General features: G+C 58.2%; 1 protein-coding gene and 1 long non-coding RNA gene across 6 annotated transcripts in view; one reads left to right on the top strand and one right to left on the bottom strand.

The window, feature by feature from the left end:
• Window positions 1–18,228, top strand: part of NFIC (nuclear factor I C) — a 62,519-nt gene that overhangs the window by 26,449 nt on the left and 17,842 nt on the right. For all 5 annotated transcript variants that reach the window (XM_040629618.1, XM_040629616.1, XM_040629617.1 and 2 more), the window contains exon 3: window positions 15,744–15,815. In XM_040629618.1, coding sequence (XP_040485552.1) covers window positions 15,744–15,815 — 72 coding nt within the window. The remainder of the gene's footprint in view (window positions 1–15,743; window positions 15,816–18,228) is intronic.
• Window positions 11,587–17,347, bottom strand: LOC121102574. The gene is made up of 2 exons (XR_005834665.1): window positions 17,123–17,347; window positions 11,587–12,454 (listed from the first exon to the last, which is right to left on the bottom strand). It is a non-coding gene; the product is annotated as an uncharacterized LOC121102574 (long non-coding RNA).

Raw genomic sequence — 18,228 nt, 5'->3', positions numbered from 1 at the left:
GGACTGGGGGGGGGCGCGCTGCCTGGGGATGGAGACAGTGCATGGTAGGCCTTGGGTTTGACCTCGGACAAATCCTGGCTCTTGGTATCTCAGTTAGTTTCCCCATCTGTCTCTGGGGCTCCTCGCATCCACCCTGGGGCTTGTTGGGCAGACAGAACAGTATCTGGGCCAGAATTTGGTATACAGTCGGCGCTCTTCCCAAGCCTGTGGGGCCGTCCTCCAGCACCTGAGGCTCGGGCAATGACCTCTCTCCGGGCTAGAGCAGGGCAGTGGCCCTGTGTACTGCCAAGAGGCCAGCCAGTTAAGAGAATTAAAAGGCCTTTAGAGCTCGCCCAGTGCTGAGTTGAAGGCCCCATTTATTGAGTACCAGCTGCATACCAGCCCCTGCTGAGAAAGGTCCCTTTGGTGGCCCTGTTTTATGGAGGAATTTGGAAGTGAAGGCTCTGGCTGAGGTCACACCATCCACGTTTCACCACAGGCCTGCCACCTCCGTGCTCTGCTCGGGGCTGGGAAGTGTTAGGCCACTCACTTGCCCTCGCGGGGGCTCAGTCTCACCTTCAGAGCAATGGGAGCGGCCCCTGTCCACTTGCAGACTAGAACCCTTTCGTGTGCCCACACAGAGGACAGCGTGTCTGCGAGTCCGGGGCATCCCCCAAGCAGGAGCCGACCCAGGGGCCCTTGAACAGGGCTGCATCCGGGGGCCACTCTGGGTGGCCTCGGCGCTCCTGCGCCCCAGGCCGGCCCCACAGACGGCCCGGGACAGGTTGCTGCCGGATGGACAAGCCTGTTCCCTGCTTCCTTATGTAACCAGGTTATGCAAGGGCAGCTGGCCTGCTTACATAAGGGGAGGCCGGGCCAGCACCCAGCTGGGGAGGGGGAAGCTCTTAAAGGGGCCGGTGTCCCCTGAGTCTCCCCTCCAGGGCCCCCACACTAACCCACACGGGGGGACCTTATCAACTGGCTGGTTCGGGGCTTGTCACTGCCACCTTGTCATTGTTATTATTACTGCTGTTGATGTTGTTTACGATCGACTCTGTTCATTCCCAGCGGCAGCGGGTCACCCGGTGGGGCACAAAGCCCTGGCTTGGCCTGCTCTGCTTCTGACACTTGTTTAGCTCCTTCTCTCCCCGGCCTCAGTTTCCCCACCTGTAAAATATGCGTGCCTCGTGGGTTTGCTGAGAGAGAAATGAGTTAAGACCTGCGAGAGGTCTAGGGCGGCACAGAGCACATACAGGCTCAGAGCTCAGCCAGTAGAACTACTTTGTAGTCAGTAAATGGGATTCAGTGATCGGTGTGGGCCTAGCGCAGCTCTGGGTCCTGGGAGAAACAAAGGACCAGAACGAAACGTCAGTTGGTGATGAGGACTATCAAAAAATAAAGGCAAAGAAATAGAGATAGGGGGCTACTTGGGGGGGGGGGCTGTCTGAGCACCTGATATTTGAGCTGGGACCTGAGGGTTGAGGAGGAGCCAGCTGTGTGAACAATTGGGAGGAGAGCACTGCAGGTGGAAGAAACAGCCTGTGCAAACGTCCTGGGGCAGCACTGGGCCTGGCGGTTTGAGGTGCAGTGAGGAGGCCTGTGTGGCTGGAGCAGAGTGGGTGAAGGGGAGAGAAGGAGGGGAGGGGAGGGAGGGATGGGGCAGGTGTGATGTGTTGGGCCTTGGGGGCTGCTTGAAGGACTTGGGCCTTTACCCCCAAGGCGGTGGGAGCCCTGGAGGGCTCACAGGCGCCCTCTGGCCACTGTGGGGAGCACAAACGCTGGTGGGAAAAGGGGGGTGGTGGGAGTTGAGGACCCAGGACACTGCATGGGTCCTGGAGAGGGATAATGGAGCCAGCCAGGCAGATACCTATTCCTAGTTGGTTCCGTTGGTTGTCATCTGGGCTCAACGAGACCTGGATCATATGCCCCTTCTGAGACTGGCACTGGCCCTCCTGCCCCCTGTCCTCAACAGGCACCTGCCTGGGCATATGCAGGGGAGGGGGGGTTGAGGTGAGGGCAGGGCGCCCCCGACATGCCCAGGGACCCTCCTGGAATTGGGCGCTGCCGTCAGGCAAGCTGGGTGTGACCCCAGGAGGTCCTTGAGGCTCCGGTGGGGGGGCCAGGAGGGCTGCTGCCAGGTGCCCAGCCCCAGCATGGCAGCATTCTGCCCGTTTTCATCCCCGTTCTCGCCACGGGTGCTCAGGCCAGCTCCCGCCCTGCCCTGCACCTAGTCTCTTCATCTGTGAAATGGGAATGATAATCTGTAACTGTCGAGTGGGCTCGATGAGCACCTAGCATACAGTAGGTGCCTTCTCAGTAATCAGCAGCAATAAGGCAGGAGACTGAGAAGGGAGAGAGCCCGTCGGCATGGGAGGTGTGCAAGTGGAGACCCACAGTACTCACTGAGATGGGCCACCGGGCCGTTAACTGACTTGCCCTCTCTGAGGTCCTGCTTTGTTCCAGTAAAATGGGACCACAGACCCAGAACCCCCCCCCCGGTGCCTGGCCAGATTCCAGCACAAAAAGGTGTTGAGGCTGATGTTATGCTGCCCCAGCCCCTCATGTGACAGCTGGGGAAACTGAGACCCAGAGTGAACAAGGGGCTAGCCTGGAGTCACATAGCTGATCTGAGGTCATCTCACCATGTGGCTCTGATGCCCTGGGAACAAGAAGACACCTCTGGAACAGATGGCCTGGCCCCAAGCCACTGGCCATGCCTCAGTTTCCAGATCCGTGAAATGGGCACACTGCTGGGGTCAGTAGGAAATCCTGGACACCGAGGGAAGAGGCTGCAAGGGTTTATCTGGTCAGCCTGGGGTTCTAGACACATTCTCCTGGGATGTTGGGGAGACTAATGGGGGATGCCAAAACACCCCCCACACACACACCCAGTTCCCTTTAGTGCTCACTGTAGAAGTGAAAGCAGATTCCTGGAGGCTCTCGGGTTAGCTCAGGCTTTCTAGCCCATGGAGGGGGTGCCGTTGTAACTAAGCCCCCACCTGGCTCTAGGGGGAGGCAGACCTGGCTTCATCCACTCCGTAGAAAGTCTGGAGCAAGACGGTCTCGCCCACCTCAGACCTTTGCCCGTTGTGTGCCTGCCAGACCCAGACACATTTAGGGAGGCAGCGGGTGGTGGGACTAAGCCTCCCTGCACTGGTTGGAGTGATGTCTGTATACATTCAGCCCAGCCCAGCTTCCTGACCTTCCCAGGCACCGTCAGCCCCTCTGCAAGTCTGTGTGTAGCTCCCGGCATATAGGCACTCAATACATAGAAGTTGTGATGATTATTTTCATACACTAGTCTCACTCCCCACAAGCCCCTTCTGTGCCTGGCAAACTCCTATTCACACATTAAGGCCCCAGCTCCAGTATCCACTCCTCCTAGGAAGCCTTCCTGGGCCCCCAGGACAGATTCCAGTTACTTCCTTGGGCTTCTCCAGCTGCAGGTCCCTCCCTCTGATATTCAGGGGACCTACTCAAGAGAGGATTTCTGCTGATCCTCAAAAGACCCCGGGGTCTGAGATGGGTGATGTTGGGTGACATTCCACACTCTGCCCTGGGCCTGCTATTAGAAACCTCTTGTGTCACACTGATTGGAGTCTGTATCGCCCTCAATCTGGTCTTTCCCTCTGAATGTCCTCCAATTTTCCCAACATTCCTCCAATTCCTTTGACGAGCATTTATTTTGCGCCTGCTGTATGCCAAGCCCTATCAGGGTAATTCTAGTCATTCACGCAACAGACATGTACTGGGTCCCTACTGTGTGCCAGCCCCTGCTGGAATAATCATCACTTGTCCGCAAGCATCGGGTGAGTGCCAGCTACATGTGAGCATGTATTGAGTACCGACTGTGTGCCAGGCTTCCCAAAGAGCGGTCTCAGGAAGGCTGGGGGAGTAGAAAAGTCTCCCCACTACCTCTCCCTTTAGGCTTGGGCCCTCGAGTTTCCGACCTCCTCCTGCATTCCAGGCAGTAGGTTTAGAGTGTGGGCACTGGAACCAGAGTAATGGGGCTGCGATGTGCTTCTCCACTCACTGGTGGTGAGATCTGGGCCAAGCCCCTGCCTGTCTCTGGCCCTCAGTTTGCCCCCCCCGTAAAATGGAGTGCCCAACATCTGAGGTGTTTGCACCTCAACGTTCACATTGTACAGAAAGGGAAGCAGACATGAAGAGGGCCTGCAACGTTGGGGCCCTGCCTCCCCCCAGGCAAGCCTGGGACGGGACCCATTCTACCGACCCCACTGCAAGGCCAGGGTGCTTTCCCTAGAGGCCCAGAGAGGGGCAGCGCTGGCCTGCAGCCACACAGTCCCGGGCAGGACTCTGCCCGCTCCAGAGCCCTCCCTCGGTGCCCGCCTCCCTTGGCAAGGCTGCTGGCCTCTGGCCTCCGGCCTCCTGACTCCCCTGGGGCTGCTGAGTCGGTGGTGCGGCCCAAGAAACATCCGAAGCAGGGGTGAGCTGGGAGGGGCCGTGGCTCCTCAGACGCCCCCCTGCCTGGCCCGGCGGCCCCCACCCCATGCCCATTTTCGGCAGAGGGTGTTCTCTGGTGCTCCTGCCCGGCTCCGTCCACCGTGCGGCCACAAATGGTGCTGGGACTGGCCCGTCCCCTCCCGGGCCCGCACATATGTGCTCAGCCCAGGCACATGTGGCCCCGGAGCTCCCCGCCCAGCTCGCCCCCCGTCCCCCCCTGCGGCTGCTGAAGCGGGCCTGCCAGGGAGGCGGGAGGAGGCCCTGGCTTGGCTGCTGGAGAAGCCAAGAATTTGCTCCAAATGTAAACAGCAAGTTATTTTAAGTCTGCCCCCCTCCCCGGGTGGCGTTGACACATTTGACATTGGAGGGGACGGGGTGGGGGGGAGGCTGCGCGTGTGGGTATTTTTAACCTGTTTTTCACGGCCCCGGTGCCACCCGGGGTGCGGAGCGCGAGTGGCAGTGCGGGCCGCGGCCACGTGTGCAGGGCCGCCCGGCTGGCACGCGCGCTCAACCCCTCGGAGGCCGCGAGGGGCCCGGGCAGGGGGGGGGTGCGGAGGCCCCCCCAGCCGCCCCACCCGCCCCAGCCCCGTGCCAGCCCGCGCCTCCTGCGCGGACAAAATGGCCGCCGAGGCCGGCAGAAGCATCTGGAACCCGGGGGAGGGAGAGTGGAGAAAATGGCCGCCAGAGCAATGATGTCATAAGGTGGCGTGGCCACCAGAAGTGTCCCGGGGTGGGACTAGTCCCGGCCTGTAGGCCTCCAGGGGGGCCCTCGGGCCTGCAGAGACCTCCCCACTGGGTGCTCAGGCCGGGCACCCCGAAACGGCCGGGCCAGAGCTCCCGCGGGGCGTCCCGGGCTCCCCAAGTGCAGCCCAAGGCCTCCGGCTGGAGCAGCCAGCCGTGCTGGGGAGGCAGGGGGGGCGGTGGAGGGCCGCTACCCTGACCCACTGGCCCGAGGTGTCCACGGGTGCCCAGCGGGGCCGGAGCCAGGCCACGGAGCAGGCCAGGCGGCGGGGGAGCCGGGCTGGGTGGGAAGAAAACAGAAACTTTTCTTTGAAAGTGACTCCAGAGCAGGTTGGCTCGGGCCCAGGCGGCCAGCGGCAGGGGAGAGGAAGAGGGAAAGTGTGGTCCAGACTCGAGGAACACGCGGGTCAGGAAGCACAGGCGAGGGAGGCCCGGGAGGAGACCAGCGTCCAGGAGGTCACCCGGCCGGGCCCTCTTGCCTCTCGGGTCCCCTGCTTCTTGTCGGCATTTCCCAGACCATTCCCTGGGGGCCGATGAGCACACGCCTTGGACGTCCAGCGTCACTTTTTTTCCTTTGATTTGTCCAAATGGCCCCTGAAGAAGGGGTTTCGGATCCTCTATACAGAGATGTGGGGGCTCAGAGAGGGCAAGTACTTCCGCGGAGGTCACACAGCGTGGATGAGACTGACAGCCGGTCGCCGCCGTTGTGGCTGGATTTGGGAGTCTGTGTTCTGAGCCCCTGGGGGTATTGCAGGGGGAGCTGGGATTTGTGCTGGAGCTCCTTGCAGCTCAGGGCGGTCTAGCTTCTGGTTGTGCTGCCACAGTCCCAGTGAAATCCGAGTTCAGTTTAGCCTGAAGCCCTCCTTCTGTGGCTCGATCCCCGGCCCTCCTCGAATACCTGGGACAAAGCCCTTGACCGTGAACCTTGTGGGGCAGGACTGCAGGTCCGTTTTGTTCATTGCTGAGTCCCCAGATCCTAGAACGGGGCCTGGTGCACAGAAGGCTCCATGCGTGCATTGAATAAAAGAATCACAGTTTTGTCTTATGCTTGGGTTTGTGCAAACACTAGTGTGAGATGGGGGTGGAGGCTCAGGGACACAAAGCTGGTTGTCACATAACTGGACATAGACGGGAGTCTGTTGTCACACTTCTTGGGAGGGACATGAGGAAGTGGATTCCCAAACTTCCCCAACATCAAGCCCAGATCCTGTGCCCCGGGGCTGTGGACACATTAACCATATTTGAGCAGAAACCTAAGTAAAGTGAGGGAATGAGCCAGGCAGGCATTTACGGGAAAGGCCTTCCAGGTAGCTGGCACAGCCTATGCTAAGGCCCTGGGGCAGCACCAGGCCTGGCGGGTTGGAGGACCTGTGTGTGTGTGTGTGTGTGTGTGGCTGCAGCAGAGTGAGCAAGGGGAGAGAGGGAGGAGCAGAGGGCAGGGAGGGGACGAGGGGGGGCAGTTTAGGCCGGGCCTTGGGGGCCACGGGGAGGACTTTGGAATTTCATATATTTATAGACCCAGACTCAGTCCAGTGTGATGGGGGCTAGGGCACAGGTTTGGCCAAGGGGCCAAGGGAGAGGGTGTTCCGGAGAAGATCTTAGAACTGGGCCGAGGAAGGTGGCTGGAGCCTGCCTGAGGGGGAGGGGGGCAGGGAAGGCGCATGGCAGCCGCGAGGAGGACAAAGGCCAGGGTCCTGTGTACGGCATGGCCTTCCAGGACAGAGAAAGTTGAACCTGAGCTGGCTAATGTTTAAAAATGGCTGGTGACACCCGGGAGCTGGGAATTCCAGGGCCTGGCTTTGGTTTCCTCTCTAGCTGGCTGGCGTCGGGAGGCAGACGTGGCAGCCCAGCAGAGCCAGCTCCGTTTGGAAGCCCGCTAAGGTTGGAACGTAAATCCGGTCGCTCACCGTGCTGCGATACCGGCCCAGCAGACACGCCGCAGGGCCCAGGCGGGAACTTCAGGCTCTCCCGTATCCTGCCAGGTTTTAAAGAAGTGTCGCTATGATTTATTTCATCAAGTCCTGTCCCTTCTACATCCCAGCAATAAATTAACGATGACCCCTCTGTCCGTCCCCAGGCCATCGCCCTGGGCCGGGCTGTTATGTCCACTGGGACACCTGCCCACGCCGCCTCCCTGGTCTCCCAGCCCCCAAGATTCTAGAATTCACCCGGCAGCTGGTGATTTTTTTTAATGTGTGTGTATTTTCTTGTGGTTAAAAAACCATATAACATAAAATGTACCGTCTTAACCATTTCTAAGTGCACAGCTCTGTGACATGAAGCACACAGTCCTGCAGCCACACCCACCCACCATCTCCAGAACGTTCCATCTCCCCACACGGAGACTCCGCCCCCAGGAAGCATGGACTCCCCACCCCCTGCCCCAGCCCTGGCTCCCACCATCTGCTCTCTGCCTCTGTGGACGGGACGCCTCTGGGGACCTCCTGGGAGTGGGGTCCTGGGGGATGTGTCCTTCTGGGTCTGGCTGCTCTCGCTGAGCCCGGTGTCCTCGGGGTCCGTCCATGTTGTGGCAGATGTCGGGATCCCTTCCGTTCTAGGGTTGGATCGTGTTCCATGTGTGGATGGACACCCGGTGTGTAGCCTTCACACGCTGAGGGACACTGGCGTGGCGTCCATCTGTGGCCGCCGTAAGCTCTGCTGCTGTGCACACGGGGGTGCGAGTATCTGTGGGGACTCCCTGTTTTCCCCTCTCTGGGGGTAGATATGCAGGAGGGGAATTGCTGGGTCGTGTGCGGACTGTGTTTAACTTTCCGAGGAAGCAGCCACGCCAAGCCGGCCTCCCCCATGGCCACCCCGTCTCACGTTCCCGCCGCCATGTGCCATGTTTCCAGCTTCTGCCACTCCACGTGGCACTCGAGAATCGGGCCTGAGCTTCTCACGGCAGCCACGTGGCCTGAGTGGCCCAGTTCTCTCCCCTTTGCTCACCATGTTGGAGCCACATGGCCTGTCTCTGGTCCTCAGACATCCTGTTTATTCCTGCCCCAGGGCTATGGCACTTGCTGCCCCTCTGCCCAGCTCCTAGGACCCCGTTGCTAAGGCCTTAGCGCTCACATCACCCCCTCAGAGACGCCCCGCCTGACGTCTGTGCTGAAAGTCTCCCCCAGAGCCACTGTTTGTCCCCTCTTCCAGTTTGATGCCCTCCCTGGAATGTGGAACTATGCAAAATTATCTCGGGCCGCTCCTGCGTGTTCACTTCCTGTCTGTCTCCCCCCCCCTTGGCGCTCTGCCACCCCCAACACCTGGCGAGTAGTAGGTGATCACTAAACATCTGGGAGGTGAATGTCTGGCGGTGCATTGATCGCCCAGTTACGAGCGGCGGAAGTTTCAGCCACCAAGATGAAGGGAGTTGTCTGGTGCAAAGGGGTGGGTGCTCCTGGGCGGGAAGGGCGGGAAGGGCGGGACCGGAGGCCCGGCGGCGCCTTTGTCATGGGCTGGGACAGACCAAATTTGGGCTCACGGCCATGGACAGGAAAGAACAGTTTGTACACTCCGTCAGTGGGATCCTCTTTACATTTCTATTGTCACCACGGTCATGTGCTTGTTTGAGCAAAAGGCTGCAGGAGGTGGTGACGTCCTGGCTGCACGTGAACACCCCCACGGACCTGGGAAGTCGAGAGAACTGTAGCCAACGGCCTGAGTGTCCCTTGGACACGCGTGAGTGTGGCTAACTATGCTTCATGCGGGTGCTGAAGGGCCGTGTGGGTCTCTCCCAAAAGGAGGTCATTGAGGAAGGTCCCAGAATGACAGGAGAGTGTTGGCCATGTCGATGCTGAAGGAACAGAGTTCCAGGCAGAGGGTACAGCCTGTGCAAAGGTCCTGGGGCAGCTGCCGCCTGGGGTACTAGGAGAACAGCCAGAGCCCCTGTGGCTGGAACAGAGTGAGCAACAGGGGAGAGAAGGGGCAGGGGAGGGCAGGGAGGGGACAGGGCAGGTCTTGCAGGGCCTCGGGGACCGTGGGAGAGGGGAGCCCTGGAGGGCGGTTGGCAGAGGAAGCACTAAGTTCATTTAAATTCTGACTTTGGAAAAACGCTGTCACCAAAACAGTATTTATCCCCTTATCTGCTATGGGCCTTCCTCTCCCGGAGCTCCTCGGATTTCAACCTCACACCCATAAAGGAAGGCAGCACTTGAGAACGTTCATATTTCAGATGGGGAAACCGAGGCTCAGAGCACGGGACTAGTGCAGAGTCACAAGCGGGGCTGTGCCAGGGCAGGGACTCCCGGCCAGGGTTTGTGGCGCGGCTCTGGCTTCCGTGAGGCGCCCAAGATCAAACGGGCGTGGGAGCTGCCGGCCCTCTTTCAAGCCCCCAGTGTGTTTTAAAGGCTCTGGAACGCCCACAGCTGCTCCCGGACGCCGAGAGGCCTGTCCTTTTTGACCGTGACACCCGTGCTCCATCAGGTCTGGAACCACAAGCACGGGTCACGGGCGGCCACATCCTGCCTCAGTTTCTACACAGGAGACACGTCCGCGTTTTCCTCGCGTGGAGAATACCTTCTGAGCAGCACCGAGTGCCAAGTGGGAACGTCTGGTCTGAGGTGGGCTGCAGGAATGGCGTGTTCAGGGCGTGGGGTCTGGGCAGGGGGAGTCGACCAGGTCCCGAGAAAACTCACAAACAACCAAACAGCGTTTTAAAGCTGGCGATGGACGTGGTCTAAAACCCCACAAGGTGTTCACTTACATATGTTTCTAAGAGAGGAGCAGATAAAACCGGTCGGCCCGTCAGCTCTCCTTGCTGTGTGGCTTTGGGTAACTTACTTGCCCTCTCTGGCTAACCCGGGAGTTGCCAGCCTCCATCGAGGGCTGCTCCAGGGTGTCAGAGCAGACTGTCAGACGCATTGCCTAACACCTGGCGTGTGGGGTGCCGTCCGTGCAGGGCAGGTGTCACTGGCCTGTACAGTTGGACTGGGGGCTCTGCGGAGAGGGGGTGTTTTTTGGTGTAGGCGGAGCAGGGAGGCATGAGGGACTTATGCTGCCCCTTGCCGTCCCCAGCGCCACAGTTAATGGCACAGGGGGCCTTTGGTGGGGGCAGAGGAGTAGGGGACCCGCAGCTGGAGGCTCTATCTGACTGGTCAGAGAACAGGGTCTGCATACCCGGGATCACCCCGTACTACCAACGAGAGCGGGATCCTGGAGCAGGGGCCGCTGGGCCTCACCTTGTCAGCAGCACGGGAAACGTCGGGAAGCCTCACGGTGGCTGTGCGCCAGTTCCAAGCCCGTCGCCCCCAGCTGGTGCCACGCGACTTCGAATATGCTGCTGCCTATCTTGTGCCTCAGTTTCCCTATCTGGCAAATGGGAGCGAGAATTGAATGTCTCCCCTTGGGGGGAGGTTTTTGGTTTTGTTTTGTTTTTTTTAATCAAGGTAAACTTTTTAAATAAGTTTTTAATTTTAATTCCAATCTAGTTAACATCCCGTGTTGGATGAGTTTCAGGGGAACAACGTGACTCGTGCCGATGCGTGCGCTCCTTAACCCCCTCCCCTGTGCCCGCTCCCCCCTGGTGACCACCTGTTTGTGATGCGTAGTCAAGAGTCCGTTTTCTGCTTTGTCTCTCTAGCCCCCACCTTCCCTTTGCTTGTTTGTTTCTTCAGTTCCACGTATGAGTGAGATCATGTGATATTTGCCTTTCTCTGACTTATTTCCCTCAGCGTTATACTCTCCAGCTCCATCCACATTGTCCTCCCGGGGGAGTTTTGAAGATTAAATAAGTCAGTGGAGGTGAAACTTGCGGCCCAGTATAGTCAAAGAAATGACTCACTAAGTATTAACTATTGGAACGGACCATTTCACACGGAGTGGCCTTATCAGCCCTCCCAGGAGCTGCAGCCTAAGACCCTCACCCTCCAGGGGCTGCCACCCCACAGCCTCCCTTGCACTTGGCACAGCCTGTAGTTCTTCTCCTCATTTATTTGCTTACTCGGTCACCCCGCCATCACTTCCCCATTAGGACGTGAGTGCCGCAAGGACAAAGCCTGTTGTCCGTCTTGGCCACTGCTGTATCCCCCAGGCGTCTGATACCCAGGAGGTGCTCGGCGATCAGTTCCTTTCAAAAGGAAAGGAATAAGGGTAGTACGGTTCACATCCAGTTTTTGGATGAGGAAAGGATGCTCAGAGATGTCAAGAACTTGCCAGACGACACACAGCCAGAAGTCAGTCAGCTTTCAGTAAAGGCCCGGATGGTCTATATTTAAGACCAGGCAGGTCTCTTACAGTTTCTGTCACATTCTCTCCTTTCTCCTTTTACAGTCCTTTAAAAATCCACTAGGGTACAAAATGTACCCCCCCTTTTATAATTGTCTCCCCAACAGATCCTTTATAGACATTTTTTTCTTTAATCCCTCCACCCCGTGAAGTTTTACTATCACAGGTAAATCATAGATGTCCTTATATGCCGTATCTATATTTATATATTCATGTTTGATACACAAAAGAGCACGATTCTTTAGCTTCTCTAGCCCACCCCCCAAGAACCGGTTTCACCCCCGCTGGAACCGAGTGGGTCCAGACCAGGGTCTCCCCACTTGGCCCTGCAGACGCCGGGCCGGGTCGTTCTCTGTGGGGGCATCCCCAGCGGGGGGGGGGGTGCTGAGCCGCATCCCTGGCGCCACCCACTCAGTGCCAGCACCCCCCGCCCCAGTCGTGACGACCACAGACGTCCCCAGATAGTGTCCTGAGGGGCAGGATCACCCCAGTGAGGTGACTCTGTGTCAAGCACACAACTTCTTTGACGTGACATCAGCTTTGGGAAGTAGCCTTTCTGAGGTGGGCCTCAGTTTACCAAACCCATCGATTGGGTGGGTTGAATCAGAGGATGCCGGGAAGCTCTTCACACAATAAAACTCGGCAAACGGAAGCTGCTGGCTTGGGGCCTGGGGCATCTTGGGGGCATTAGCCGTCCTTGAGGCATTACCCACTCGGCGTTCATCTGTTCAAACCCGAGGAGAGTGCGTGTCCGGGCCGGCTGTCTCCGTAGATGGGAGGAGGAGGGATTACCTGTGCCCTTCACTCCCGAGCTGTCGTGGAGACATCCACAGGCCCTCAGCCCCATGGAAGTTCCTGTGCTGATGGCAGTACTCGGCACTGCGCGATTCGGTCAGCACCGGTCTTCTGGGCTTTGAGTATTAAGAGGTGACCAGTGCCGCTGAAGTCCTGAGATTCTAACTTAGTTTCCGTTTAGCGGATTTAAACTTCAAGTCACATGTGGCCAGTGGCTCCCATACTGGACATTCTAGAAGGTGGGAGTTTTCAGGAGCTGAAATGACAGGCCAATGGTCAGCAGATGGATGAGAAATATTTTAAAGGTTGGAGGTAATTAAAAATAAGATGGCATAATTAAAAGGAAGGACACCCGGACACCATGCTCAGTGAGAGGAACCAGACCCAGAAGGACACGTCCCGCAGGACCCCACTCCCAGGAGGTCCCCAGAAGAGTCCCGTCCACACAGACAGAGAGGAGATGGTGGGAGCCAGGGCTGGGGCCGGGGGTGCGGAGTCTGTGCTTCCTGGGGGCAGAGTCTCCGTGTGGGGAGATGGAACGTTCTGGAGACGGAGGGTGGGGATGGCTGCAGGACGGGGTGAGTGTGCTTCATGCCACGGAGCTGTGCGCTTAGAGATGATTAAATGGTAAATTTTATGCTATGTATATTTAAGAAGAACCAAAAAGTAATTTTTAAAAAAATTTAATGAGATAGCATATAATTACAGCATGATTTTTAAAGAAACTACACTTAATTAAAAAAAAAAAAAGCTCGGGGACTATAGAAAGAGAAGAGAACCCCTTCGGCCCAGGGAAGGGGGTCAACAGAGAGCCACAGCTACCTTTGCACTCAGTGGTGAGAGACTGAGTGAGTTTCCCCCAAGATCAGAAGCAAGAAGGGACCCTTGCTCTCAGCACTTCTGTTCAGTATTGTGTTGGAGGTCCTCGCCAGAGCAATAAGGCAAGAAAAGGAAATCAGAGGCATACAGATAAGAAAGAAGAAATAAAGCTTCCCCTTAACGAAGGACGTGATGGCCTGCTAAGAAAAGTCCAAAGACTCTGTACAAACATAAGTATTGCCTAGAATTACCAAGTGAGTTCGGTGGGGTGGCAGAGTGTGCGATTGATACATGAAACGCAGCCGCCGCTCTCCGTGCTAGCAGCGAACAATTAGAGACCGAAATTAAGAACACAGTGTCATTTTCAACTGCTCCCCAAGCCTACGGTTTTTGAATGTCAGTACGTGCCAACCCTTTTGCATGTATTATGAGCTGACTTGGAGCCCTCACAAAGCGGGGGTGGGTTTTACTATCTTCCCTGTTTTACTCTGAGGAAGCTGAGGCTCAGAGAGGTGGCCTGGCTGCCGGCCAAGGTCACAGAGTGAATGAGCAAGGGGATAAGGGCTCCCAGCTGAAGCCAGCTTAGCCCAGGGCCATCGCCGTCCATGGGTGCAAAGAACCAGCACCCGGGACAGAAACAAGGGAAATCGCACTGATTGTACGAAAGCCCTCCCCCCGCCATTGGTGAAGTGCTTATGATGAGCCCCCACCGTGTGGGGCAGCGTGTTGCATCCATTATCACCTTTTTGGTTCAGAACTGCCTCTGAGAGAGGTGCTGTACTTGCGCCCACTTCCCAGATGGGGAGAGTGAGGCACTGGGAGAGGTGAGCCCCACAGCCCTGTCGCCCTGATCCCCAAGCGCACGCAGGAGGTGCTCGGGAAACACACCCCCCTCCTGGGGCAGCACCCGTGTGCCAGCCGGGCACCGTGGCCTGCTGAGTCCGTGTGGGCGCCGGTTCCGCAAGAGGGTCCTGTGCCCGAGGCCCGCAGCCCGACGGCCGGCTGCCCGGGCTGGGCTCTTCCCAACGCAGGGGCCACCCGTGCCCAGCCGCATGGTCATCCAAGCAGGAGTGGCCAGCGCCAAGGGGCTGCTGGCTGCCCAGCCCGGGAGCAGCCACAGGGCGTGGGGCCGAGCCGGGCACACTCCCCTCGGCTGCCGCCCAGCCGTGCCCGGCCCAGTCGGTCACAATTGGGGCTGCCCCCATCCGCTCCGGTCGCGGGTGGGGAAACGGAGGCACGGGTTCTCGCTCCGGTGCTGTTTAGGGCATCCTCAAGCTTGGCAGCCAGGAGGTACTCCACACGGTGTGTGCAAAGCCACAGGGCAAAGGGGGAGGGCTCATGGCTGTTTTAGGAGGCATCAGCATGTCACCTCCATGGCCTCCCGGGGTTGCTGAGGCCCTGTCACCGCCAAGGCTCCCGGAGCTGGGGTGGGAACTCAGGCGTCTGAGCCCAGAAGCCACACGCGTGGTGGATGCCTGGACACACGTGCAAGCTAATGCAGAGAATCAGCCTCCTAAGGGGGGGCCCAAGTGCCATGGGTGGGCGCTGCTTCATTGCTCCAACCTCAGTTTTCCTTGTCTATAAGATGGGTCCGATAACGATGCCAGGTGTGTGGCTCTCTTAAGGATTTAAGGGAACGTCTCAAATGGGAACACTAAAGTGCCACATTTCCGGTCATCCTCGGGGTTTAAACATCACACCAATGATGATAATAATGTGACGGACATCCCATGATCCAGTTCTTGGTGTGGTATCCAGTTCTTGGTATTATCTCTTTACCACCTCTTGGTGATGCTTAGACCCATATGAAAGAGAGAACCGAGGCTCAGAAGAGTTCAGCAACTTGCCTGAAGTCACACAGCGATTATGTCTGGCTTTGGGATGTGGCAGGTGGAAGGGGCTGATTCTCTTTCTTTGGCCTTTGATGGTGAGTCCCACCACCTTGGTCTTTGACCTGAGAGACGAGTAGGTAGGGCCGGGGGTCCGTCTGGCTGGGCTTGGCCATGTGCCCCTCCCCCCCCCCGCATCCATCCTGGGTGGACGTGGTGGGGGCTGCAGAGGGGGGTTGGCGCTACTCGCCATCCAGGCCGCCAGAGCTGATAATGCTGAGCTCAGCGTCTGTCTGCGTCGCCCGTCTGCCAAGGAGCCTGATTATTTTTAGATAAGATGGAGAGGCGGGCGCCAGGGTGGGAGGGAGCCCCCAGGCCAGGCGGGTGGGTGGCGGCATAGAAGCTGTAGGGGGACGCCCCTCCGCCCCCTCCTGGGGGCCCTGGGTGACAACCCAAGACCAAGGGCTGGACCCCCAGGACTTTGAAGACAGAGGCCGAGCGGAGGGGGCCTGAGGGCTCAAGGACCCATCTCTCTGACCCTCAAGTTTCCCCATCTGTAAAATGGGCATAATGATCGCTCCTGCCCCCCACGGTTCAGGCAGGATGAATGAGTTACCCTCCTGAGTTAGTAACTGAGCCACCTTCACTTCATAGATGAAGAAACAGGCTCAGGGAGCAAAGATCTCCAGCCCGCAACTGAGCCAACCCCTGCACACAGGTCCTGCCAGACACCCATGACCCTGTGGGGCAGCAGCCAAGCGGAGACCCCGGGGCCTGGGCGCGTTGGGGCCCACTTCTCCACGGCACTGCCCAGCCTGGCCCCGGCACAAGTGGCTCCTCTCCCGCTGAGGTGGGGTTCCCTGCAGTGTCACCACCTCCTTCTTCTTCTCTCTGCAGACGCAGAGCAGAGCGGCAGTCCCCGGGCAGGGATGGGCTCCGACCAGGAGGACAGCAAGCCCATCACACTGGGTGAGTCTGGGGATGGTGAAGGGGGCGGGGTGGGGGAGCCCCATTGCCATCTTTTATTTAGGAGTCATTTTTGAGCCGTCCCATGTGCTCTTTGTGGCCCTGCGTGGGCACCCCATCGACATTAACGGATCATTCGTCACAGCCATGCCAGGGGCAGGTGCTGCTGTTGTTCCATCGTGTAGATGAGAAAACCGAGGCTCAGAGAGGTTCAGGGGCCTTCCCAGGGCACCCAGGAAGCTGGGGTTGGAACCCACAACCCTCAGCTGCCAGCATCTGGGCCCTGAAGTGCTCACCCCACAAGAGAGGCCCCAGCGGGCCCTGCAGTCCCATGGGACATTCAGTGGATGAGCAGGGCTGGGAGCAGAGCCCTGCAGAACAGAAAGGATCCAGAAGCTGCAGAGGCCCTGCTTCTGCCCTGGTCTGTTCCCATAATTGCCCTCCTGGACCAGAGCAGTCACCTCCACCCTGGTGCCCTGGCTTCTGCCCTCACCCTCCCCAGTCTGTCCTCCCTAAAGTAGCCAGAGAGTGCCTGTGAGCATGTGAGTCAGGTCCTGCCTTCCTCCAGGGGTCCCACCTCCCTGGGGGTAAAAGTCCTCCCCTGACCCCCAAGGCCCTGCAGGACCTGTTCCTGTGCCCTCGCTGCCCTCCCCTCCACCGTGTCTCCCCCTCACTCTCTCTGCTGCAGCCACATGGACCTCCTAGCCATTCTTTCAATAGTCCAGGCCCAGTTCCTGCCTCAGAGCCTTTGCATGTGCTTTGTTCTCTATTTGGACGGCTAATTGCTCATGCTCTCTCTCTCCCTCTCTCTCTCTGGATCTCCCAGGCCTCAGCTCACATGCTTCCCTCCCAGAGAGATCTTCTGATCTCAAGCAGCCTTAGCCACTCTTAATGGTCACCTTCTGTTTTATTTCCTTCTGAGGAAGTTAGTGATTGCATATGTATTTGCTCAGTTGCTTAGTGACTGCACACGTGTTTATCTCTTCTACTACAACGTCACCTCCTTGAGGGCAGAGGCTTTTGTCTGTCCTGATCACTATTGTGCTCTCAGTACCTAGAATAGGACCTGGTACACAATAGGTGTTCAATAAATATTTGTGGAAAGAAAAAAAGGAGAGAGGGAGGGATGAAGCAGAGAGAAAAAGAGAAACTAGAGAGATGGTATACCAGGGGCTAGAAGGGAGGAGAGATGAAAAGGAAGGAAAGAAGAATAGAAGAAAAAGCAAGTGGGTAAGGACATCCCCATTGGAAGGACCAGCACAGGGAGGCCAGATGGTTCCAGGAGGTTCACAGGCCCCCAGGCTGCTCACCACTGGCCGTCTGTGACCTTGAGTCCTCCTTGGCCTCCTGTGATCTCCAGGCGCCTGCCTCCAAGCCAGATGTTCAAGGCAGGCGGGGGCAGTGGCGCTTGGCCTGGTCCCATGGGGAGCTCCAGCGTCTGGCGGAGGAAAGCACTTCCTCCCACCCGCCAGGGAGTCCCCTGGAGATGGAGCTGGGCGAGCGCTGCACAAACAGGAAACCCCGGTGGGGGGAAGGCGGAGGGGCGTGCTGACACCAGCTGGCCAGCTGGGTGGCAGGAAATGGCCATGGCCACTTCCCCTGGACACTGGGGGGCCGTCACCCTGTCCTCCCAGGGATGTTGTGGCCCTGAGCCCCCCTGCATGGGGGTGGGCATATAGTAATTGCACAATAAATGGTGTTCACAAAGCTCGTAAGCGGGGAGGCTGGAGTTTCTGGACTGGCCAGGGCTGGCTTGGGTCTCCCACAGCTGGGGAGACTGGACACCAAGGTCGGCTCCCTGTGGCCCGTGCTGCCCCCTGGGGGCCTAGAGAAGAACTGCTCTCGCCACCCCAAAAAGCCTAGAGCTGCCCACCTGCTGGTCCCATTCCCACTCTGACCGCCCTCCCTGGCTCCTTTCACGGCAGCCTCTTTGGCCTCCAACCCCAGGGCCTTTGCATGGGCCACTGGTGGGACTATCATGGCCCTCAGGAAGGCGGCAAAACACCACGTTTAAGATCACCCCGATCACAGCAGCCAACACTTGCTCTTCTTGCCATCTCCCAAATTCTAATGCACCCACTCCTCTTATCCACCCCTACCTGGAGGTCTTGGTAAAATGTCACCCGCAGCAAGGCCTTCTGAGAGTCCTTGGTGTAAAGTAGTTCCCCTTCCCAGCAGGCGCCCCTAACCCTGCCTGCCCACCACTGCCTGACACGTGGCGCATTCGATTTCCACGATCTTAAATTCTTTTTATTGTGGTTAGAGTCACATAAGATCAAATGTACAGTTAGTGGCATTAAGTACATTCACGCTGTTGTGCAACCCTCACCTGCATCTGTCCAGCCCTGAAAAGAAACCCTGTTGCCATCAGCCGTCACGCCCATCCCCGTCCCCGGCCCCCGGCCCCCACGAGCCC

Source organism: Ursus maritimus, unplaced genomic scaffold (assembly GCF_017311325.1).
Source record: "Ursus maritimus isolate PB19 unplaced genomic scaffold, ASM1731132v1 scaffold_14, whole genome shotgun sequence".
NCBI lineage: Eukaryota > Metazoa > Chordata > Mammalia > Carnivora > Ursidae > Ursus > Ursus maritimus.
This window is presented reverse-complemented; position numbering and strand designations above follow the sequence as displayed.